The sequence below is a fragment of the Podarcis melisellensis genome (assembly GCF_964234715.1).
Source record: "Podarcis melisellensis genome assembly, chromosome: 6".
Lineage (NCBI taxonomy): Eukaryota > Metazoa > Chordata > Lepidosauria > Squamata > Lacertidae > Podarcis > Podarcis melisellensis.
The window spans coordinates 10,706,843-10,732,690 of NC_138538.1; the positions used below are offsets into that span (position 1 = coordinate 10,706,843).

Genomic DNA, 25,848 nt, shown 5'->3' on the forward strand with positions numbered 1-25,848 from the left:
GCAAAGTCCATAGTTTGGTGATTGGAGCGTGTGGTTAGAATGCAGAAGGTCCCGGGATCATTTGCATGCTTAAACGATCTTTGATAGCAAGACTGGGGAAGGAGTTACTACTGGATAGAGGAAGATGAACCAGTGTGCCGACTTGGTATAAGAGAGTTTGTCTGCTCATATAAACACAGTTAGTCTTGCCCTAGGCAGACCTGCCAGGGATTCCATAACTTCTTGTTGGGCAACAACTTGTGTGGGATGGAAGCTGCATTTACACAAAAAGAGGAAAGGAGGGCACTGTTTACATATGCTTTTAACTTGGTGGTACTTTTTCTCTTGAAAGAGGGTCATTCTCATTGACATCAACTGAAGGTACCTCCAGTGAGCGAGCAGGGTCTCTGTACTGCAAACGGGTGCCTTTGGAAGAGACACTCTCATGTGACATTTACACACACTAACAGTTCACATAGAAATATCCTGTTCCCACATACTCCTCTTTCAAGTGAGGCCAGGACAGGAGTTAAAACACACTAAAAGATTTTGTGACTAGGGCTTGAGTGTTATTTTAGCTGTAGAAGCTGTTTTCACAGCTGTGGAAGCCTTAAGTAGTGCTAATAAAGGCAAGACTCTATGAGATATGCATACCGTTGTCAGGAATTGACCCAGGCACCTGTAGTTTTTTAATAAGATTTAATAAGAGTATTATGTACTGTAGGCTTCCCCCACCGCACTATCTGCACTCTCTCTAAGGTTGCTGAATTTTTGGTCTACAATATAGAGAAGTGCCAACCTTAGTGAAGGCTCTAGTCTAGTGCGTGAGATTTGGGAACAGAAGAACGTCGCTGGAAAAATGAAAAATTCATCCACTTTATAGAGAATACATTTTCTGTTGTCATGTTACAATTATAATAGAAGTCTGAAAGTCTAAATACGTTTATGTTCAAAGAGAGTGTAGTGGGTTGTGTTTTTTTTTTACCACTTGCCATTGTAAAGTTGGCCTTGAACAATTATTTTGATGGCGATGATTTACTCACTTTAATTTTGAGGAGCATTCAAGTGCTTCTGGTCAGAACTGCTGCTTAGCAGCCATGCAGACTGGCGGCTTTGTTTTCTGCTAGTTTTTCATCCTGTGAAAGGCATTATTTTCATGACCTAGCATGGCTGTCCTATGCACAAGAAACAGGCTCCTTCTTTCAAAAGTGTGTATTGGACTTTGGAATGCCATCCCTGCCCTCTGCTAGTTGCTGACCAGGAACTTAGATCTTTTTGTGGACTGTTTGACCCAATAAAAGCAATTGGCATTCACTTTTAATAGATGACTTAAGGGTCTTTGCTAAAGTTAGCATGGGTTTTGTTTTGTACCATTGCATCCTCACTCCCCAAAACCATACAACCGAAAAATTCCACTGCCGACCTAAAAAGAGAAGGATGATATGAAACAGAAACCAAATGACTGTGCAGTGAAATGTAATGTAATGTAATGTGCAATATTTCCAACTTCTTTAAAAGTCTGCAGTAAATATTATCATGAAAGAGAGCATCATTTTCAGGTTAAAAACAAGAGGGGAAGAAGAGAGGGCCTTCATGGAAGCACATGGAGCCAAGTGGAAGCAGCTAAAAAATTTAGAGGCTGAAGGAAGCCTAAAGTGAATAGGTATTATTCACAAATTGAACACATTACTGGTATATTTAATTGCTTTTAAAAAAAAACTGTTTTGCAACTTGAGGAAGTAGAGTCTTGATTTTGGCACACACTTGCTACTTAGACTTAAATTGTCCAAAAATGTAAGCTGAAAACCTGCCCAAAGCTATGTGCTCTGCAGGTTCATTTTGAAACTTAAAGAATTAACATGTGCATAACCGTGCCTAGGATTTTAGCCATGGCTACCATGCAGAGTAACTGTTGGGCACCAGGAAAATTCTGCACCAGGATAAAGTAAAGGTGCCTGTACAGGCCAGTCTTGCCAGACTCTAGGGTTGTGCGCTCATCTCGCTCTATAGGCCGGGAGCCAGCGCTGTCCGCAGACACTTCCGGGTCACGTGGCCAGCGTGACGAAGCTGCATCTGGCGAGCCAGCGCAGCACACGGAACGCCGTTTACCTTCCCGCTGGTAAGCGGTCCCTATTTATCTACTTGCACCCGGAGGTGCTTTTGAACTGCTAGGTTGGCAGGCGCTGGGACCGAACGACGGGAGCGCACCCCGCCGCGGGGATTCGAACCGCCGACCATGCGATCGGCAAGTCCTAGGCGCTGAGGTTTTACCCACAGCGCCACCCGCACCAGGATATTCATACTAAATAGGCCATAAGCAGCTAACGCATTCCACAGCCTGTGACTATCTTCAACCTGTCAAATTGTTGAACAGTCTTTTCCTGAGTAATTACATACATTTATTTGATGGACCACCATATACTTTATGTATCCAGTAGTTCACTGCTGTCTGCAGGACAGCTCCTCCTTCCGTTCACAAGGATACCAGAAGTCTGCTCCACAGTAACTCAAAGCAGGACTTTCAGTGTGGCTGCCAGTGGAACAGCATTCATGTCTAGATACGACAAATGCCCACCACCCAGGAACAATAGAATACATTTTTGTTCAGGCAAGCTTTCCGAGTAGAATTTGCCATGGTTGTCCGATTTATATTGCTTTGTAGTTAATTTTCTGGGTTTATTCCTCCCGCTTTAAACTGCTTTTAGCTGTTTCTGTGGCAGGCAGTGTTAGAAACTCAGATATAGTGGTACCTCAGGTTAAGTACTTAATTCGTTCCGGAGGTCCGTACTTAACCTGAAACTGTTCTTAACCTGAAGACCACTTTAGCTAATGGGGCCTCCCGCTGCTGCCACACCGATTTCACTTCTCATCCTGAAGCAAAGTTCTTAACCTGAAGCAAAGTTCTTAACCTGAAGCACTATTTCTGGGTTAGCGGAGTCTGTAGCCTGAAGCGTATGTAACCTGAAGCGTATGTAACCCGAGGTACCACTGTATAAGTTAGGCGCCAAATGTCTCCTTAAACCAAGGTTGCAGTTGCCAAAACGGAATACCTACTTGCCATTTTTGACTAAGACATCTTTAGGACATAATTTTCAAATAATGGACTGATTGGGGTGGATTATCTGTTAAGCATCTGGCTAGTTCAGAGGACAACCTTGAGCTAGGTCAAGAGATCTGAGAACTTAAAGAAGAAAAGTCACTTGATCCAGGGACAGTCCACATATATATTGGCTTCTTCCGACCTCTTTTTCTTAATGGCGACTGCTCCTTCTCAGGCTGCACAGAAAAATAAGATAAAATGTGTGAGAAAAGAACCACCCACTCTTCCCTCCTTTCCTCGGAGAAATGGCAGGATAGAAATTTTGTAAATATATACATAAATAATAAAATATGTGCACTGAAGCTCCCTCATCAAGACTGGTAGGTATATTGTTGTGGAGCTGAAGAATGCTGTGAATGCTAACTACCTTGAAAATATACCTCTAATGGAGAAACAGAAAACGATTAGGCTTGGGATAAGTTGCTAAAATGTACAAGGCTTAAAATTGGTGGCAGGAAGATTGCTGCTTTTATAAAAGTGCCCCCCCCTTCTCTTTACGTACATTTGGTTATACCAGTATAGGAAATCATAGTATGCTTATATACTTAAGTTTTGATCTCTACCCTCCCAGCATTCTTCTAATCTTCATCTCCATGGTGTATTGCAACCCACAGAAATTCAGAAGCTTAACATATTCATTATTCAATCGTAATGTTACTGAGACATGGTCAGAATCTTTCTGTTATTTGGGACTAGTATATGAGCATCAAACCACCATGAAAGCTAATATTTTAATGGCCAGCCTGCTCAAATGAAAATCACATCCACAGGGAAGTGGGAAAGGAGAAGGAGTTACGTTTTTATTGATAATGACAATCCTTGCTTTTTTTTCTGGCTTGAAACTTGGTATAAATAATTACGTTGGCTAGGATCCAAAGAATTGCACAACTAGTTCTGCGCGCTCAATGGGGGCTTGGGCTTGAATTTCTTGAATGGCAGTCTCCCCCTCTACCTCCCATGCCACAGAACGGAATCGAGGGGACTTTCCAAAGCCCCATGTGACCTGGAATTGAGGACTGCAGATCCAAGAAAAAGTCAATATTACTCAGCATATCAAAGCCTATAGGGAGTTCTCCCCTTGCTCAGCTCTTGGCTTCTCAGGCCAACGTTGTTACAATGGGGCAGTATCAGTACCTTCCTCCAGATTGAGTCTTCAGGTATCTTGCAGCTGAATATAAAAGTGCGATCTTGCCTGCGTTATTCAGAGTTTGTTCTCCTTGATGTGACTGCTGCTTGCCTTCAGGTAAGAGGCCTCTCTGGATATGGCATTGTAGACTAGGGATTGTGGGCCAGCAGGCTTGCTACCCTTACCCAAGGTAAGAGCCTGGGAGAGGGAAAGTTTGTTTTGGTGGTGGTCCTCCGAGCAAGCGACAGGGAGAAGTGTTATAGTGAGACTACAGTCTTCTGTTCGACAGTGTGGGATGTGCTTACTTTTGGCTTATTATCCATGGCCCTAATCTCCCATCTGTATATTGTGATATTGAGCGATGGTGCTAGTTTGGGTGGGTAGCAGAGAGTTACGAAGATATGGTGTGCCAGTTTCAATGGCGTTGCGCAGACTCTAGGTGTTTTCTACTGCCAATCGGATTCAGTCAAATGTTATGGCGAAACAGAGCTGAGTGCTGCCCATGTTCTAATGGCACCTTGCCCCAAATAAACAGCATTGAGGGTAAAATAGTGCCCTGCAGCGGGCCATAGCATAATTGTCAGGAGGCCAAAAAGCACTTTCCCAGTGACACTCTCTGGGCTCCGTCCTGTTGGTGGGAACAGCACAGAACCCCAATCCTCATTTCATGGAGCCAGTCTAGGATGCTGCTGCTGCTAATAATAATAATAATAATAATATAATATAATTTTTATTTATATCCCGCCCTCCCCAGCCGAAGCTGGGCTCAGAGCGGCTAACAATCGCATACCATTCACAGCATTGGTGGAGATATAAGAATTTGGCGTTTAGAGAGTTTAAATTTTTTTAAAAATGGAGAATACAAATTGAGCTAATTTTGTTTGTACTTTTGCCTAAATATTTCTTTATGGTCTCTTCCCACCCTCATAGCAACAGCAAATATGAGGGAGTTTTGTTTGCCACATAGATATCCAGCCTTTCTTTTGAGGAGCTCAGAGTAGTGCACATGCTTTATCCCACAGCAACCCTGAGGTTGGACTGAGAGAAGGTGATTGGCCTAAGGTCACCCAGATTGCCCCATGTCTGAAAAGGCATTTAAAACTGCTTCTCCCAGGTCCAGGATGATAGACATTTGTCTACTTACCGAGGAGGAAGACTGTCCCTGTAGGTGGCCAATACTGAGGAAATTTTACAGTGCAATGAGGCATTTTCATCTTACCAGAAGCATTTGATAAGTGCAAACCATCGTTCCAACATTTGAGAGAAGCTGAAGAAGAAGAAGAAGAAAAGAAAAAAGGAAGAACAAAAGGAAGTTATGCCACAGAGAAGTCATCAGGCATTGCAGACTCAAATTTGAGAGGACTGAGGAGCCATCCAATATTTTGGAAAGGGGGTGGGTTCTCCCCCCTCCCCCCTTTACCACTTCCTCCTGTAATTCTGATCTGGCTTGAGCTAAATATATGAACACTCTTGCATTGTCTTAAATGGCTTTTTGTTATTGTATTGTACTTATGTGCCACAAATGGTTTATGGTGATATGTATGGGCATTCGAGCTAGTACAAATTGCTGATGGCTAGTCATTTTTGTGAACTTGTAATTGGTTGCAGAAACAGGAATGAGTGGGGTGTGTGTGTAATAATCTATAGTTGCAGTACATCGGTGTTGTTGCCCAGCAAACTAAGATGCTGCGTGGACTGTTCTGGCATGTTTGATCACAGTGGGAATATGCTCAGAGACTTCAGTGTACTGCTGATGGACTTACAATGTCGAAAAGGCAAGTCTTCTTTTTCTAAGTCTAGCTTTGAATCTGATTGGCAGTGGAAAACGCTGAGCCAGGAGGGTATAACTTGGACTCTTTATTCACGAATCAGATTTCATAATAATGCACACTGTACATTGGACACCTCATCTGGGTCTGTCATAACCATGCTGTCCCGACTGTCACAAAGACAAGTGACTTTGTCCTCAGAGTGCCTTGCAGGCTTCTGAGAGAGAGGTCCAACATTACTTTTGGCTGGGGTGGATGTTAGAAAAATCCTGTACCATTCAGAAAAACTGCTTGGTGGCTATTTGGGGATGGAATGGAGGCAAAAAAGTACAATTTCTTGTCATCTTTGTTATGAGTTTGATTCCGTCTGTGTTCCAGATGTCCTCTGGCTTGTTTCATTATCCACAGCTCTCCAGAAAACCAAGGAGCAATGCATGCTCCTCTGTGTTAGAGAGGGCACTCATAGCACAATACATCTTTCCAATCTGTTGATTCCAAAATTATATTTTGCTGTCATTTTTGGTTTCAGGCTTTCTGTTCTCCCAGGCATTTTAAAACTAGCAGTGTTCAAAGTTTTTAGTTCTTTCAAGCTGCCATGAATTCTCATTGGTTGGTGTTTTAGACCTGTACTGCAGTTTTGTCATTTATTTATTTATCTAATTAATCTGTATGATGCCCTGCATCCAAAGATCTCAGGGCGGTTCACAGCATATTGGTTAATTGTCATATTTGTATTTTGGGAGCACAGCCGTGGGATATGATTTTTAGAAATAATACTTATAAATAAGAACATTTTGGCAAGGAGATAAAGCTTCTGGCTTGAAAGGCTATGCAAGATAAAGGGAGGCAGTCTTGTTTTGTGTTAGTAAATGTGTTTGTTGCAGGGGGGGGGGAACTGTCAGAGGGTCAGAAATAGTACCTGGCCTCCTTTTCCTCAGCATTTGTTTTATGCAGTTTTTCTTTACTTACAGGAAGTGGCAGGTGTGTGAGTGCCTTTCCAGGTGGCATGGCATATTCTGTATTTCAGCTGTGCATCTAAAAATGTAACAAGGGAAGGTTGCAAGTGCCTGTTTACCAGTGTGTATATCATGAAGCTGAATAACCAGGGAACAATTTGTTTTAGAAAGTTGGGTTAACAAGTGGTAACTTCCATGGCCTCATCATTTATTTCATGCATTGCACATATTTTTCACTTTAGAGCAGGGGTTGTCAACCTGGTCCCTACCGCCCATTAGTGGTGGGCGGTAGGGGATTCTATGGCACAAGCTGAATCCTCCTTCCATCGAGCACTGGTGGGCGGTAAGGAAACTTTACCATCAAGAAAAATGCATTAGTGGGCTGTAGGTATAAAACCTAAACGTGGGTATAGGACTTGCCAATCAGAAGGTCGGCTGTTCGAATCCCCGTGACAGGGTGAGCTCCCATTGCTCGGTCCCTGCTCCTGCCAACCTAGCAGTTTGAAAGCACGTCAAAGTGCAAGTAGATAAATAGGTACCGCTCCGGCGGGAAGGTAAACGGCATTTCCGTGTGCTGCTCTGGTTCGCCAGAAGCAGCTTAGTCATGCTGGCCACATGACCCGGAAGCTGTCTGCGGACAAACGCCGGCTCCCTTGGCCTATAGAGTGAGATGAGCACACAACCCCAGAGTCGGTCACGACTGGTCCTAATGGTCAGGGGTACCTTTACCTTTACCTTTTAAGTATAAAAAGGTTGACTACCCCTGCTTTAGAGTGTTCAAAGTGCTTCACATATGAAGTATTGGTACATAAGTATTGACAAGTTGTTCAGCATCCAATCTGCTGGTTTTTCAATGCTCGCTTTCCTCCCCATTAGCAGAGACCAGCTAGGCATAGTATGCAAAACTCTATGGCAACACTATCTGAGGTTTGTAGGTTCTCCAGTGTGGTCCATAGCACCAGTCGCCACACCACACACAAATTGCTGAACCATCTTCAGCCTGACAAAGCAGTGCCCCAAGCGAAGCAAAGGGGCTGGCTTACCCGTGACTGCTGTTGTGAGTCACAGCATCAGCCCCTCTCCATTCCATTTAAATTAGCAGCTCGGTGCCCCCAGCTCCCAGCCCCTCTAGACGGTCCAGAAGGATGTTATGGTTGATGATGTTAAAAGCCTCTGAGATATCCAGCAGAACTAGGAAATAGCTCTCACCTTTGTCCCTAGCCCACCGGAGATCATTGACCAGTGCGACCAAGGCAGTTTCAGTCCCATGAAGAGGCCTGAATCCCTACTGGAAGGGATCCAAATTGTCCACTTCTTCCAGGCATCCCTGGAGTTGTTCAGCAACCACTCACTTAATCACCTTGCCCAAGAATGGAAGATTTGAGAACGGGCAATAGTTGGCCATATTGGCCGCATCTAAAGATGGTTTTTTAAGAAGCAGTTTGATAATTCATTTTCCCAGACTGTGTACTGCATTGCGGTGCTTCTGATAGCCACAGAAGCATATTTTTCTTCCTTCTGCTCTTCCCCTAATAAAAAGTATTAATCAGTATTGCAATTGTAGCATTTATCCTCTGGTTTGCCTGTCATTCTTCTCAGAACTTCCTGAGAAATGGCTGTTGTGGAGGCTGCTAGGTATCAAATGGGCTGAGCTAAAGCTGCTGCTATTTATTTATTTATATATTTATTTCTCTGCAGAACTACCCTGCTTTGAGTTTACTTTCCGTTCTTCTAAAATAAATCTTTGTTTTGTCACTTGGCTTGAGTTGCTTGGCTCATCGACGATCCTGATGTTGTATAACTGTGGGTGATCTTACGTACAAAGGTTGTCACAAGCCATAGAGATGGAAGTGGCTGTAGACTGCCAAATATTTTGGAAATGAATGTATATCCCCACACCCCTGAAAAATAATCGGCTTACTTGGGAAAAATAAGGGGGAAATACGAAGGAAAACACCATAAATGTTGGGTACAGAACTGGTAACCATCAGTTCACAAGTATGTGATATGATAGCCATGTTCAAATATATAAAAGGATGTCACATAGAGGAGGGAGAAAGGTTGTTTTCTGCTGCTCCAGAGAAGCGGACACGGAGCAATGGATCCAAACTAAAAGAAAGAAGATTCTACCTAAACATTAGGAAGAACTTCCTGACAGTAAGAGCTGTTCGACAGTGGAATTTGCTGCCAAGGAGTGTGGTGGAGTCTCCTTCTTTGGAGGTCTTTAAGCAGAGGCTTGACAACCATATGTCAGGAGTGCTCTGATGGTGTTTCCTGCTTGGCAGGGGGTTGGACTCGATGGCCCTTGTGGTCTCTTCCAACTCTATGATTCTATGTTTCTCAGAGTCTTAAGAGAGACCTACCTTGCTGTTGTTGGTTCTTAGCAAGTCATAGTATCATAGGATTGGAAAGTTGGAAAAGGACCCTGAGACTCTAGCCTGCAATGCAGGAATCTCAACTAAAGCATCAATGACAGAGGGACACCCAACCTTTGCTTCAAAACTTCCAAGGCAGGAAAGTTCACAGCCTTCCGAGGGAGTCCGTTCCAATGTCAAACATGGAAAAATATGTATCTCTTAGAGGCCTTTCTGATGATGATCCTTGAGCCTAGCGCTGACTTGTATGTGTAGATATGAGAACCAATTTTGTCTTCTTTGTAATGAACGGTGGGCCATACATTGTAAATAAAACGAAAATAAGTAGCCAGTGATGGCTGAGTAAAACACTTGTTTTCACAATTTTGTTTCTTTTTCAGATGTTGCTCTTGTAACATATTTTGGGGGAAATGATGAATGGAGGTGTTTGAGATATTGTCACAAGTGGCCTACAGCAAGTAAAATATGAGAATTGTGACAGAATGCAAACGTCTATAATTAAAATGAAGGACCATTCCTGACCAATTTGGGTAATTCTTTTTTAACGGTGAGGCTATAAATTGGCATTAATTCAGACTAAAGAACTAGGCTTTTAAAGTCTCCACTGTGTCTGCTTCATTCTAATGGAAAGAATCAATTTGATAACTAATTAAAAACGTTTTCTCTCTCTTATGCTTGCTTTAAAATGGAGCTGGGGTAGAAAGCTACTTTAGTGCTCACATCTTAAATTCAACAAATTTGTGACACGCATGGAAAGTACCTGAGACTTGGTTAAACGTGTTGCTTTTTAAGCAATTACTAAATTGAACAAGCACTAAGTATGTCTCCTGGATGTTTCTTATTCAGAGTTAATAGGAACAAAAAGGGATTTTTTTTATTTCTTAGGGGGTGGTATGTCTGGAAATTATTTTTGAGAATGGGGTGAACAGAGAAAACATTTGGGAACGGCAGCCTTAACGTTTTGATCTTACAACTGCGTACTCAGAAGTCAGTTTTATTTGATTCCAGTGGCACTTGCTCCAAAGAAAGGTGTAGCCTAATATGCCTCAAACTGGGTCCATAAATTTTATGACCCAGTCCTAAATATGTAAACTGAGACTTACGTCTGAGGTTCATGTGCGCAGGACTCTGGCCCTAGAACTTCATCCACACACTACATTTTAGTCAAAGAAGAGAAAAAGTGTATGGCAAAAGATGTAGAGAGTCAATGTGACATGTTTTCAAACATTTATATAATATAGGGTACTCATCAAGGAAGGCAGGATTGGATGATCTGGTGACTTGTGGTTTGTTCTTCATAATATGTGAAATAGCTCTTGCTGTCACTGAACTTGGTTCTGCTTAAAACCAAATAATTTGGATTAAAATAGTTAATCATTTGGACTGAAGCGTCTTTGTTTGGATGTGAAATATTATCTGGAGTAGACTTGCAGTTGCTTTTTATCAAGAAATTAAAGATTTATTACTTATACCCCCCATCTGGCTGGGCCTCCCAGCCCCTCTGGGCAGCTTCCAACAGGATATTAAAAACACAATAAAACATCAAACATTAAAAACTTCCCTAAACAGGGCTACTTTCAAATGTCTTCTAAAAGTCAGATAGTTGTTTATTTCCTTGACATCTGGTGGGAGGGTGTTCCACAGGGCGGGTGCCACTACCGAGAAGGCCCTCTGCCTGGTTCCCTGTAACCTCACTTCTCACAGTGAGGGAACCTCCAGAAGGCCCTTGGCGCTGGACCTCAGTGTCCGGGCTGAATGATGGGGGTGGAGACGCTCCTTTTCTTTACTTTCTAAAGCACATTGCAATCCTTTTGCAACGGGGTGGGGGGCGGCAGGAACCAGCGAAGTGAAGAGCTTAACTTTGGGGATGCATGTAGCAAATTCAAGTCAGTTTTCCTTTTGGCCTTGAAGTTCACCTCTGAGCAGCCCTTTCTCTGCCCCACTTACCTTACGGGCTTGTGGTGAAAGTGAAATGAACACCCCATGTCAGCTGCCCACGCAGTTTAGAAGAAGAGGGATACAGATTTGGCGAATAAAAGTCTGAAAAATGAACAGTGATGGTTATCTGAGCAACTTCTCCTAGTGAGTTAGTTGAGTGCATTAGATCTGTTTGGTAATTTGCTGCAGGAATCTGCATGTGCTCAATGTTGGTAGCAATTAATAAATTCCTTGCTATATTATGTAAGGGGGGATTTGTGTGTGTATATACGTGCATATATTGTGTGTGTAGTGCTTTCCTTCTCTCTTTCTCCTGTTCCTAATTTCTGGACATAAAATGCATCAGCATCATTTAGGCTTGTTATGTTTGACCTTACCCTAACCTTAAGTCAGCCAGCCTGTCCTAGCAGTGACCCTTTGCCTTGATCCTATTTTACTTGTAACTCTCCACTTGCTCTTTGTTTCGCTTGGAGCCCATCCTAAATTTGGAAACCTTATGCCTGCGATTGGCTTGGCTGTTAACCCTTCTTCCCATTGTGGTTATGGAGATTACAGTGATCAAGATTGTTTCCAAGTACTTCATGGGCAAAATCACCCCCCTTCCCCAAAATGTAACAAGTGATATTTTGAGCACCAGAAGATGCCAACTTCTGTGTCGTGCAGTGCTCTTCAAAAGGCAGAATGTCAAGGCTGCAAATTTCATCATAGATATTGTATCTTACGCTGGAATTTAATTTAATGTCTCTTAGGGAGTGAAAGTTGCCTGAAAAACAGGGTACTAATGCATATAGCAAACTGCAGCTGCATAGAGAACAAGAGTTGTTAATAGGGGCATATGTTTTAAGTTTGGGACTATGGCATCATCAGCCACAGCAAGCATTATAGAAAGATGCAGAACTGCAGTGATGGGAGCCTCTGGGGTTGCAAGATAGGCTTGGAGAGCTGCTTGGAGCATCTTGGCATGTTACTTTTGGAGGAAGAGTGTCCAGTGCAAGCAAGTACATTGAACATGTATGGGGAACACATTCACAAGAACATTTTACCCCGCAAAATTTGAAGTTTTGTGGTGACTTCTCCACTTCAGAAATCATAGAATTGTAGAGTTGGAAGGGACCCTGAGGCTTATCTAGTCCAACCCCCTTATAGGGTTGTATGGTAAATTGTCCCTTATCTTGTGGGGCTAACATGGGACAATTTCCTGCGTCATATCATCACTGGGAAGGAATTCTAGTGATTTTTAAGCAGTGTAACCTGAAAATTGGCATTTTCTCTGTCTCCCTTTTCTGTGGAGTGCCCATATATGAAGAAGCAACTGTCAGTTGCTTCAGATGTCTTGCGAAGAATTGTCTTTTTTAACAAGGCTTCACGTGTTTTACACATTTGAATCCTGTGAATTTCTGTTTCTCCCCACCTCCATATGCTTTTATGTGTGTTTATACTTTTATTGGTTTTAGGTTGTGTGTGTTTTTTTGTTTCTCATGTTTTAATGATATACTATTGAGGTTTTTTTTTTAGACTGTACACAGCCTTGAGTCTTTTGAAATATCAAGTGGCTTATAAATGCTTATAAGTAAATAGAATAGAAAAGCACCAGCAATGCTATTTGAGGAGGATTTCCGCAGTCAAACCTCCTTCTAAGGTAGATTATTATCTTTGAAACTTAATGTTTTTGTAACACATCCTTATATGGCAATAGCAGCCAGTCCTTTACAAGAGGTTTCAAACACTTTAAATTTAACATCCTGATGAATTCATGTTCTATAATATTTTGAAGTGGGTAGCGGGTGCTGTAATTCTTAAAGTTATTAATGTAATTTTATAACATCAAGGTGTGTATGCCAGTTTATGTATATCCTCCTCTTAATTCAGTGCAAGAAGAGCTTTGTTTTGACTTACAATATGATATTTTTGCCATATATGACTACCTCTCCATCAGTGTTCCAATGCAGCTGAACCATGTGGCGGCTTTGAAACAATTTTCAAAGAAGAATTGGTCACTATGTTGAAATTAAAGACAAATTTTAAATCCATTAGTTAAATGACCAGTAAATTTGGATTGCACTCTTAAGCATTTAAGTAATTGAAATAAGTATTGCAGCATCACTATCTTTATTACAGTACAGGCCTAAGCATGTTTGCTCAGAAGTAAGTTCTACTGAGTTAATTTACTACCCAGTATGCTTGCTGAGAATCATGGCCTAAACAATTTAGTATAATCTGGATCAAAGTAGTTGTTAGTGCATCCCAGTCCTCTGTTTCAGGCGTCTGACACTCTTTCCCCGTGGCCTGAAATATGCATATTCTAGTTGTGAAATGTTTTTCAACCGGTAGTTTTCAGCCGTTCTGGGGAATCCAGGGGTTCTTCAGAGAAAAGATAATTTGTGAGCTTTCTTGTTTGCTGCTGTTGATCTTGGCAGGAATGCTAAAGGTGCGTTTCAGTTCACGCAGGGCAATGGTGAGCTCCAGGAGTCCCAGGCTGAATCTGCATGGCCTGGAATATGCCCCATAATTCTTTGCAAGGTAGAGAAATTTCATTGCTGACACTGAAGTTATCCTGAGCAGAAAAGGTGACACAGAAAGCTAGAAAGCTTGAACAATGCATCACTCTAGGAGAGATGCTGAACCCTGAAGACTCTGCATTGATTTTATATGTCCTAGACATGTACTGTATTTTCGTATATGTTACTACACTTTCTAACTGGAGGCATTTGTGTTTTCCTCTAGCCCTGCCAATTTCACTTTGGGAGAATTGCTAATTCCTCTCTGAAGTCTTAGCATTGGTGACAGTTTTTTTTGGTTTTTTAAAAGTGCCACTTGATATGCATTTTCCAGAGCAGCAGGTGTTTGTTTTCCATTTTTGAGTATGCTGAAGATCTGTGCTGATTCAGTGTTTCGTTTTAGGCTTAATGAAGGCAAGAATATGACAGAGAAATGGGCAAAAAGTGTTTGTTTGCTGACTGTGTCATATTTATATGTTGTAATAAAAACATCAAATTCTGGGGATGGCAGGGGGCGCTAAAGTTTTTATAGTTAACGCTTGTGATTTGTTGTACTTGATGAGCAGAATCTAGGAAAAGTTCGGCACTTCTAAATCCTACAGATTTCAGTGGGATTCATTTAAGCATTTTTCCATTGAGACCAGTGTGTGACTTAAAAGTGGTTAACTTTGCCCTTTGTGACTTATAATTACTAATTAAAAGAGGGCAATTTTGATTTTTGCTGAGAAAGCTGCAGTGTGTGCATATTGTATCATGATTGGAGAGAAAAACAAAATGATATTTGTTACCAATTAAACCTGGCTGTTGTTCAGTTTTCTTTCTTTCATTTTTCTAAAGATTCTGGTAAGCATATTCCAGAAAATCTCGTATATTGAGGCTGCAATCTTATGCACACTTACATGGGAGCCAACTCTATTGACCACAGTAGAATTTTATTGTCAATTACCAGTCTTGAAGATTTCAGAATTATTCCAGAAAAGAGTTAGGGGGAAGGTCATTCATTGGCCAAAGATCTTCCTTTATAACTACTTTTCAACATACTTTGTTGAAAATTATTCCCATTGGAGCTTTCTTTCTGTCATTCTTTTTTTAAATCAAGCCCTCATGGTTGCAGAGACATCCCCAAAGATATACTATGCATTGTTGGCATATTCTAAATGCTTAGGGCTTGAAGAGAAAGTAATATGAATCCTCCATGCAATGTTTTTCAAATATTTGTTTCTATAATGTTTCCCTGAGTTTCAAGTAGACCATCTGTAGCATTTGTACATTACACTTACTCAATAGATGTTATAGTAAAACATCCCATTATTAGTGAATTTGCTTCATTTGCAGTCATTCAGCATGTTGAGCTCGGTATGTTAATTGCATGTCATGAGGTGAGGGGGGAACGTGATGCTCGTGCCGAGTATGTTGCTTACCCCTAAATTAGTGGAAAATGCTTAAGGCTGCTGGTCAAAAATTTCAACTTTATCAGAATATCTGCAAGGAACATAGCTAATGTTTCTGTATAGTCTGTGAAACTGATGGAGCTGATGGCTTTTTCTTTTGCTGACAAGTGAAGGCTAATACAAATTTGAAACCTCCCTTTACCAATGCATGGCTACCAGTTTCAGAATATTAACTCAGATGGAATGATTAATGCCACTTTTCTTTCTATTTGTTACCAATGATCAGCCTCTGATCAATGGATGAGCTAATGTCCTGAATTTTTGTTAGTTAAGGCAGGTGTTGAATTTTGACGAGTATTTTTGTCGAGTAGAATGGGCCAGACGTCATTAGCTAAGTTACTTTCAGGGCTGGGGTGTATGGGTATGAATGGAGAAGATTTATGGTTAAATGATGTGGGTACTGCCAGAATCTAGAAGCAGGTGGGTAGGATTTAGGAGAAAGACATACAGTGGTACCTCGGTTTCGAACATCTCCGTTGGCGAACGTGTCAGTTTTCGAACGCCATAAACCTGGAAGTACCGTATTTTTCTGTGTATCTCACGCCCCGTGTATAAGACGACCCCTATTTTGGGGGACTCAAATTTAAGAAAATGGGAGAAGTACTGTACAGTGGTACCTTGCAAGATGAATGCCTCGTAAGACGAAAAACTCGCAAGACGAAAGAGTTTTTCGTTTTTTGAGTTGCTTGGCAAGACGAATTTCCCTATGGGCTTGCTTCGCAAGACGAAAACATCTTGCAAGTTGATTTCCTTTTGATTTTCAATGCATTCCTATGGGAATCCGTGCTTCGCAAGACGAAAAATTCGCAAGACGAAAAAACTCGCAGAACGAATTAATTTCGTCTTGCGAGGTACCACTCTAAATGCTTCGGTTTTTTAACATGCCTCGGAAGTCGAACATGACACACGGCTTCCGTATTGAGTTTTCAGTTTTCAAACGTTTCAGAACTCGAATGGACTTCTGGAACGGATTACGTTCGAAAACCGAGGCACTACTGTATTTAGTCATTCAAGCACAAAATAAGAATCATGTTCCAAAAAAATTTGAATTATGTGACATGTATACATTATGCAAATTAAGAACAATTGGGACTCATCCACACTGGAGTTTATTGTGGATTTGAAACTGCTTATTTATTTATTTTCCCCTGTGTCCACGCAAGGTCCTCATTGAAGTGTCAACCCATACTTTACCTCTGCTAAATTCAGATTTCCCCAATCCATGGATAATCCACTAAGGGAAGAAAACCCAGTATAAAATTTCATTTTGCCCCCTTGAAAATAAAATGAGGAGCAGAACTAAACAGCCAAAGAAAGAAGCAATGCCTCTGGATGGTACTGGGGGATGATAAGGATAATAATAAGAACACTCAACACGTTCTGATTAAGACCTTATTCAGGAATGTAGGAGCATAGTTTTCCTAGGAGGTTTGCCTTGTAAATGAGTCCACCAAACATACTAGTTTTTTCACTAGCCTCCTGATAGTTAGCAGAGGAAGGATGGAGAGCCCTGCTGTTCCTGCAGCAGCCCACCCCCTTTCTACGCTGTGGATCGGGCAGGGGGAATCTTGCACATCGCTTGGTTTTTATGCTGAGCACAGAGGTGGGAGGAAGCATTCCAGCCCACTCACTTGCTTTCTTTTTTTTTTTTTAATTATATTAATTTTCCATACATTCATACCACATTACAATTTCTATTAAATTTTCCATTTTTGACTTCCTTCGGCTTCTCTGCCAATCATCCAAATTGTAACTTCTTTAATTCACATTTCCAAATTTTGCTATTGCCTTTATACCTACCCCCCACTTCTATTTTGCCTTTTAACAATATTTCTTATGCTGTTACAGAGCTTCTCTAAATGCCACTAGCGTTACACTCACTTGCTTTCATGATGAAAATCCTGGTTGCCCGTCTGGCTACCAGGAGGCTGCTTAAATACGTTTATTTATAACCTGCCCTTCACTTGAAAGTCCAGGGCTGAAATATACACAAAAATTAAACCATAATTAAACCATAAGATTGAAGCAGCCTGGAACAAAATGCAGACTTCAGTTACAGAAAAGCTGGGAACATCCCTTTCTGGGTCATCACCCTGTGTGATATTCTGTAGTGCCGTAACTAAAATTTCCCAGACCACCTAAGTGATCTTATAGGTCTATACAGAGCTGAGCAGCACTTCCGGCGACTCAGCCCCATGGGCACCTAGCTAGCCATTGTGGAAAGTAACAAGCTGGACTAGATAGGTCTTTGGTTTCACCTAGCAGGGCTCTTACGTTCTTCTACATCAAGAATATGGAGGTGTTCCGCAGGCTTCTTCGAAAAGCTGCGTTTTAAAGGGGCTTGAAAGAGGTAAAGGAGGTGGCTGCGCAAAGGCATTCTGGGAGGCAGTTTTAGATCTAAAAGCAGCAAGGACAAAAGATCGGGAGTTATTTGAGGGGAAAGAGACTTTTGAATGGTTGAAGGTCATGGGGAGAAGAGGCAGGTGGGTTTAAAGGTAAGAATGAGATGCTTGTTCAGAATTTTTGAGTGGACTGAAGAGTAGTGTAGGGATTTAAAGAGGGGCATCACATGGTCAGAGCCACAAGAAAGATGAATAATAATACCAAGTTAGGCAACTTATCCTGAGCTTGGTTGCATCTAGAAAGTAATGTTAGACTTTTAAAATTTGGGCAACTTCCTGTGGTCAGAGACAAAGGAGAGGTTCTCTGCTTTTTTTAGTTGGGTGGTGTTCTTTCTGTGACTTTTGATGGATATTGCTATTGGCTGTGCTGATTATTGTAGAGACTCTCCAGGCCCCATGGAAGATAGCATAAAACTAACCCTGTATTGCGTTATCTTTGTCCTCCATCTAACCCTGAACTGGCGGTTTGGGCTGATGGAAGCTCTCCAGAGACTTCCACCTTCCTTTAGTGCCTGAGATCCTTTGGTTGTGCATATGGAAGGATGAGCCCTGATCCTTTAAGTGCAAGGGAGCATTTAAGCAAGAGGGAGAAGCAGGGAGAACTCCTCTCTTTAATACGTTAGGTTAAAAATGCTTTTAAAAAGTGAAATTGGAGAGCCTCGTGATATATTCTTTGTCAGATATCTTGTTTCTCCCTTCGATGTAGATAACGCTTGTCAACAGCACAAGCCATCCTTCTTCGCAGCCACGCTGAGCGTGTTTGTGCAGGCATGCTTAGACACTGGTTTATTACTCTGCACTTGATTATTTGTGGCTGAATGTGTGAACTGGCTCCATAGAAATTTCGCCTTGTTTTCTGAGGCGATGTGCAAATTCGGTCTGTTAAATAGGGCTAGTTCAGACATGCATGCTCATCACTTGCTCCAATTATTATGTGTGAACGGAGCGTGACGTATTTCTTTAGATGAGTTTCAGTGAATGAATGCTTCACTAACTGTGTTGGATTTGTTACATCCTAGCTCTGCCCAAAAGAACTGAGAACAGGTGTGAATTTTGTTTTCAGCCCTTTCCCTGCTGTAGCTGTTACAGCAGGTTAAGAGTGTAGATATGTGTGGTTAAGCAGGGAACGGCAGCTTTATTTGCCTCGTCCTTTTTATTTTTCTTTTGGGATGTAATTCAGCACTGCACCGTCTGTTACAGATGCACTGGAGGCCAGTTATGGTTTTTATAACCACTTTTGTGACTAAATCTGTTATGGGAAATTAATTTAGAAGTTAGACAATTTGTGTTCCCTTTTCTGACGAAAACCTCTGTTTAATTGGTTGGTGGCTTTTAAGGCTGCCCTAATAGAGATTGAATTTAATAGTAGGTTTTTTTCCTTCTGCTGTTGTTTTCACAAGTGAGTTACAGGGGAGAAGCTCAATGGCTTTTCTAGACAAGCAACTACATAAGTATGAAAACTCGCACAGTGTCCTAAACAGAATGCTAGACTTGGACTGGGCAGACCTGCATTCAGATCTTCTGAAACACTCTAGGGAACTTCTGAGACATTCATTGTATCTCAGCCTAGACTACCGCTTGTTAAAATGAGACAGCACCCATGTACACTTGTACTCCTTGGAGGAAGAGTGGTATACAAATGTAGTATGTTTCCAAAAAAAAAACCCACACACACACAAAAACCACCTCTGTCAGAAGCGAGCTTACAGGAAATCACACTGCTGCTGCTGCTGCCAGTGCTGGGCCCGGTGGGGGCATTGGCCTGGCTTTGCAAGGCGTGGGGTGAAATCCACCCCAGTGCCTAGCTGAGCATGGTCATCTGGTGCTGCTGACTTGCATCTAGCAAATAACTAAGTGCCTACTCAGAAGACAGCCACACTGAGTTCAGTGGGCCTTACTCCCAGGTAAGGGTGTGTGGGGCTACAGTGTTTTATCTAGGCAGCCAGGGCTCCTCTGGATGACAAGATCTTTTTGCTCCAGGTCATTGAGGACCACTTGCTTTTTAAAATTCTCCCATATATACAAAACACCCTGTGCGTCTTTTGGACTGTATCTGTAGATTTCCCCCTCTGTGTCAAATATCTGGGGTCAAATAAGTGTTGTTTCCTTTTTATAATACATGGAGGATGGATCTGTCTCGGGAGGTTCTTGACTCTCTACATGAAAGGGCTGGGGATTGGATTTGGGCCCTTCTGCATGCAAGGCATGTACTGTGTCATTGGACCATTTCCCCCATTGTGCAGTCTGGTAATGGAAATATTCTTTGGTTAATTTGAGCTTAACTGTCCTGGGAAAACAATTGCGGAATCTCATTGAAACTCTTTTCACTGAACGGTGTCCCATGTTGCATCTTCATTGATCCCGCATGTGGAATGACTTCCTGTTTCCCAAGGCAATCCTGACTGGCACTTTCTTCCCTCCCTTTCAGGCATGGTTCTTGTGCGTAGCGAGAATGGCCAGCTACTGATGATCCCTCAACAAGCTTTGGCGCAAATGCAGGCCCATGCTCAGTCCCAGCCTCAAACCACCATGACTCCTCGCCCTGCCACCCCTACCAGCGCTTCTCCGGTCCAGATCTCGACTGTGCAGGTCAGTTCACTGAGAAACGTAAGTAAAATAAAATCTTAAATTTCCTTACATTTGAGGGTATCCAAGCTGGCTGCCTCCAGGTGTTTACCCTCGACATGCCCTGCGTTGTATTCTGCGTGCCTGCAAAGTATGCTAGGTGGCAGGATTCTCAGTCCACTGTAAAGGTAAAGGTACCCCTGCCCGTACGGGCCAGTCTTGCCAGACTCTGGGGTTGTGCGCCCATCTCACTCGAGAGGCCAGGGGCCAGCGCTGTCCGAAGACACTTCCGGGTCACGTGGCCAGCGTGACATCGCTGCTCTGGCGAGCCAGAGCTGCACACGGAAATGCCGTTTACCTTCCCGCTGGTAAGCGGTCCCTATTTATCTACTTGCACCCGGGGGTGCTTTCGAACTGCTAGGTTGGCAGGCGCTGGGACCGAACAACGGGAGCGCACCCCGCCGCGGGGATTCGAACTGCCGACCTTTCGATCGGCAAGCCCTAGGCGCTGAGGCTTTAACCCACAGCGCCACCCGTGTCCCTGAGAGACCCGCATTTACCCACCAGCCTTCCAGTGAAGCTTTTATTCCCCCAAACAAGCAGCTCCTAGTTATATCCATTGCAAGTGCTTCCCATCCTAGAGCTTCACTCGCTGCGTTCCAGGTTTCCATGGCCCAAAATCTCAAATTTCATAGCTGAAGCGAATGATCCAAATGTGGCAAATTTGCAAGGATTTGCTTAACATGCATACATAATATTGTTTGCATAGCTCGGTATCGCATTCAGCTTTTCATACTGTGAGCCAGTCGTAAAGGAAAGGGGAAAGAGTGTGTATCTGGAGACATGCATTTCCTGGCTGATAGTCGTGTCATGAAAACTCCCAGCGCCTTACGAGTGGAATTCCTGTCCAGAACTTTGTTTACGGCAAACACTTTCACTATGTCGAACCCTAAAGACTAGCAATGTTGCTTTCCTTCTTTATTTGTTTGCAAATTAAATCTGAGGCCTACTGCAGACTTTGTGCTTGGATATTGACCCACTTTTCTGTAGTTAGATGGAGATCAGTTTGTTAATTTCGTCCTCCAAATCACTCCTCTAAAAAAAATAATGTGGAAGTTAATGGTCTGAACATGAAATGTGCATGAATATAATTGGCTGCTGTGGTCAGAAGCAAGCATGGGATTTCAGGACTCCGACTGAGGCCGATGCTAGATGCTTCATGGGTGGTGCATGCAACTGTGTTATCAATGTGCTTTCTTTTGTTTGGTTTTCAAAGAAAAAGAAAAGGCCGTAGGAAGTTGCATTTGGAAGTGGATGAATGGTAAAGAGGTGCTTGACCCTGTCCCTTCCACTGTGCTTTTTGCTCAGAATTGCCCCTTAGCTTAAGGCTACCAGATTTTTTTCAATGAATCTGGGGACCCTTTAATTAATTAATTACTGCACGTTCGGGATGGTGATGCTGCAGCGATGGCGGTGACAGAGGGGTGGCTGCCACCTTGACCTCAACTGCCATGTTTCCTCTTCCTCTGAGGCTTCTAACTCCTTTCTCCATGAGCATGGGCAGCCCCTGAGTTGTTGGTTCTTTGGTGGTGGTGGTGGGGAAGCGGTGCATGGTGGGTCAGGCATGGAAGGCGGAGAAGGAGGGCTGAGAGCGGTGGCGGTGGCGAGGCTCCGGCAGTCCGATGCCTCCCTTCCCATTGGAGCAGCCCCTTTCCCATTCCTACTTGCGTGCAAGCAGGAGGGGGTGGGGATCCCCCAGCTGGGAAGCGAGGTTTCACACTGCCTTTCGGAGCAGCCCCATCCCAACTGCTACTTGTGTGCAAGCAGGAGGGGGCAGGGATCTCAGGCAGCGTGATGCTTCCCTTCCCATCGGAGCCGCCCCAATCCCCTTCCTACTTGCATGCAGCTGGGAAGGGAGGCTTCTTGTTGCCTACCGTATTTTTCGCTCTATAAGACGCACCAGACCACAAGAGGCACCTAATTTTTGGAGGAGGAAAACAAGAAAAAAATATTCTGAATCTCAGAAGCCAGAACAGCAATCACTGCACAGTGAAAGCAGCAATCCCTCTTGCTGTTCTGGCTTCTGTGATAGCTGCGCAGCCTGCATTCGCTCCATAAGACGCACACACATTTCCCCTTACTTTTTAGGAGAGAAAAAGTGAGTATTATAGAGCAAAAAATACAGTAACTGAGAGATCTCTGCCCCCTCCTGTGAAGCCTGCCTTCACAGCTCAGAGATCCCCGCCCTGCTCCTTCTTGCACGCAAGTAGGAGTTGGGAGGTTGATCTGATAGGCAGCATGAAGCCTCCCTTCACAGCATCTTCACCGATCAGAGTTTTATCTTTTTTTCTGTGCTGTATTCAGTGCTTCTGTACGATTTTGTTTTTGTTGTTTTGTAAGCAGCTCTGGGAATGCTAGCTGTGATATAAATTACAAAAATAAGCAGCCCTACCTGCTGCCCCCCACAGCTGCCTTTCAGTAAAAGAAAACAAAAACCCATTGGTGATTCTTAGCTTGGCCCTGAGCTTCAGGATTTTGTGCTGAGTGCCATCTGGGGTATTCTAAGGCAAGCTGAAACCCCTGGCCTGAGTTTAGTGTTGCATGATTTCTGTTCACCTCTGTTTTTTTAAAATCCAGATTATGTGCTAGCAAACTCACATTCCTCAGTTAACCTGCTCTTAGTTGTAGAAGTGTGCTTGCCTTAATTTCCATTTTTACAATCCACTCCAATTGCAGTATTTAAAAGTCTGGGTCATAATTTAAAAGTCTTTGGCCATAATTAAGGATATTGGATATGTGGCCATAGTTTAGGGATGGATAGATAGGGACTTAAAGTTGAAGCAAGGATGGGGAGGTGGGGCTACTTTAAGGATCTGAAAGTCTGGATTTGGATAATTAATCATCTCATGTTTTCTGATTCTACCTCAACTGTTTAGTTAATACCTATTAGAACAATGCTGATTTAGTCTTAGAGCCATAACATTTTTATGCAAATTCAGACAAGTGAATTATAACCATGTGATTTTTTATTTTATTTTTTAAAAAATAAAAAATTAATACATTGCAGCTTCAAATATTAGGACTAAAGGAGGATTTTTTCCCAGCAGAAAATCAGCCTTTATCTCAAGGTTTTTTATTAGAGGCTTGGAGACTTGACATATTGCTTTTGGAATTTTAATAATAAAATAGCCTAATTAATAATTCCAGTTATCAAGTTCAGACTTCCCTGAAGTTACATCCTGTACTCTGTTAATCTTCACAGTAACTTTTGATGAAGATCTAACTTGCCATATCAATGTTGGGATCAAGATAGTAAGCGTAGCCCTGTGACTTTTCTGTGATTCCAGCCCTATAGCCCACAGAATCATGTAGAACATTGTCCAAAACTGGTTTGAAGTCCATATCATGATACTGGTTGTGTGTGTGTGTGTGTGTGTGCATTCGTACTCGTGTGCTATGCAGAAATCACAATGTGGGGAAAACCATGAAGCCAGTCAATGCCTCTACATAGCTCTATCCTTATTTCAGACATTGTGATATATATGATGACTAGCTGGTGATATATCACAATGATGAAAACCAGATATCGTCCAGCCCTAGTGGGTTATAAACCCGTTGGTTTAAAAACAAACAAACAAAAAACACCCATGAAAAATCTAGACTAGATCTAAAGTTATGAAGATGTGCAGCTGAAACAACTCAAAGCTATAACTATTCGGGACTAAGTACCTGGGTGTGGATTTGCTTTAAAGGATGCAGAATTGAAGAAAGTGCTGGGACTTAAAATTTCAGCCCAACTTACCTTAGGTTGGATTCTTGGTTAAACTGGGCATGTTATCTATTTATATGTGGCTACTTCTCTGTGAATGTACCTGGGATTCTTTTTTGCAGGCTCCTGGAACGCCTATCATTGCGCGGCAGGTGGCTCCAACCACTATAATCAAGCAAGTGTCTCAGGCACAGACAACTGTACAGCCCACGACAACGCTACAGCGGCCCCCTGTAGTTCAGGTAAGGTTGCCAACATACGTTTGCCGGCTAATCCTAAAACAGAACATTGGCTGAGACCCAGGGTGCTGTTTGGGCGCCGTTCATTTATATGAGAATAGATGATGGAGATGTAAAACTAAGTCACACTGGGGCCAGTGGGGCATTCTCCCAAGTAGGTGAGTGGACTCCATCAAACACGGTGGGGCTTACGTGTAGCTTGTAAAGGAAGAGTAAGTACAGTAATAAGTGCAAACAGAAATTACTGAATACTCCAGCCCTTACTGAGGTTTAAAAAGCTGGTGCATTCAAATGATAAAGTGTCTTAATTCAGAAGGGGTGTGGACTTTCTGCAGGAGCTGCACAACTATAGCATCGCTGAAGATTCTTTACACCTCTTAAATTATGTCACAGGTGGTCCAGATTAGTACTTGTGGATAGTTATTCCAGCTACTTTAGACTTTTGGGAGTCAGCGGATAGGTGGAACCAGCAAAGAGTTTCTCTTTCTGTGACTACGCTTCTAAACATTTTCCCCTGATAACAGCTTTTAACTGTGCAATTTTTTCAGTGTGTTTTGATTTGGACCGATTCTTCCTTGACATGTTGACTATGTGACTGATGTGGGATGCAAACCATAGTCCCCCCCCCCCCAAGATTTTACCCTCATGCTTGTTCTGTCTGCATGCACAGTGACCTTATAATAATTGGGAGCGATGATTAAGAAGCAGAAGCAAAATAGATTTATTTCGCTGCACCACAAGGTCTGTAGCCCGTTTCATAGGTCCTGTGTTCTGCTGCCTTCTACCTTTTGCACCAAAAACACATGCTTTGTTTAATCAACTTCCAGTGTCTTGAATTCTGAATGCATAGGGCTTTGTGCCACCTGGTGGTTGTTTCATTTAACTGCGCCAGACGGGTGGCCAGAGCAAATGTCTCTCTTTTTTGGAGCCTGTTTTAACATCACTGTAAGGAGGATATTGCGTCTGATAAAATGCATCCTCCCTTCATTTGCAGCTCTGTATAATTGTCTAATATCTGTGTATCTTTGCAGCCTCAGATTGTTCTGGGCAATCCTGCACAAACGACAGCATTAGGAACAGCAACTGCTGTGCAGACTGGAACGTCTCAAAGGGCGGTGCAAGCAGCCGCAATAGCCTCAGCTGCGGCCACAGTAAGCTCCCAATGACTGTTTGTTGCAAGTCAAAAGCCAAATCTTGCCAGCTTCCAAGAGAGGAACCCATTAACTTACCACCAAGTGCTCAGTGTAGCGCATACTGACTACTTCGCTGGCACAGTATTGGCACTCCAGTTTGTACCTTATGGGTATGAAACTGCTAAGTGAGGCGAATGTGCTGTGATCATGTAAATGTTTGTGGGAATTATGGTAAACTTTACTGTGCCACACACATGCTGTAAAACAAAATAAGTACAAGTTCTGCACCAAAATAACCTAATTTCTGTGTTGGGGGCAGCTGGATTAAAGCATATAAGCAATTTGCTTATTTTGATCTTAATTTGCACAATTTATTCTACTCCTAGTGGTGATGGGAGAGGCAAAGAACTGGGCAGGACACTGAAATCTAATAATGATACAGCAATGGTGGAAAACTTGCTCAGCTTCTCCTTCTAGCTTCTAAGATTCAACAGGCATTGCCCCAGAAGCCATGAAGCATATTTGTAGTAACAAGGGCCATAAACTTT

At 42.6% G+C, this 25,848-nt stretch overlaps 1 protein-coding gene across 3 annotated transcripts in view; it reads left to right on the forward strand.

The window, feature by feature from the left end:
• The window catches only part of TAF4 (TATA-box binding protein associated factor 4), a 75,795-nt gene that overhangs the window by 22,851 nt on the left and 27,096 nt on the right, over nucleotides 1-25,848 (forward strand). For 2 of the 3 annotated variants that reach the window (XM_081916685.1, XM_081916687.1), the window contains 3 exons: nucleotides 20,023-20,201; nucleotides 24,051-24,170; nucleotides 25,199-25,318. In XM_081916685.1, the coding sequence (XP_081772811.1) occupies nucleotides 20,023-20,201; nucleotides 24,051-24,170; nucleotides 25,199-25,318 (419 nt within the window). The remainder of the gene's footprint in view (nucleotides 1-20,022; nucleotides 20,202-24,050; nucleotides 24,171-25,198; nucleotides 25,319-25,848) is intronic. The other variant, XM_081916686.1, reaches the window with a different exon arrangement.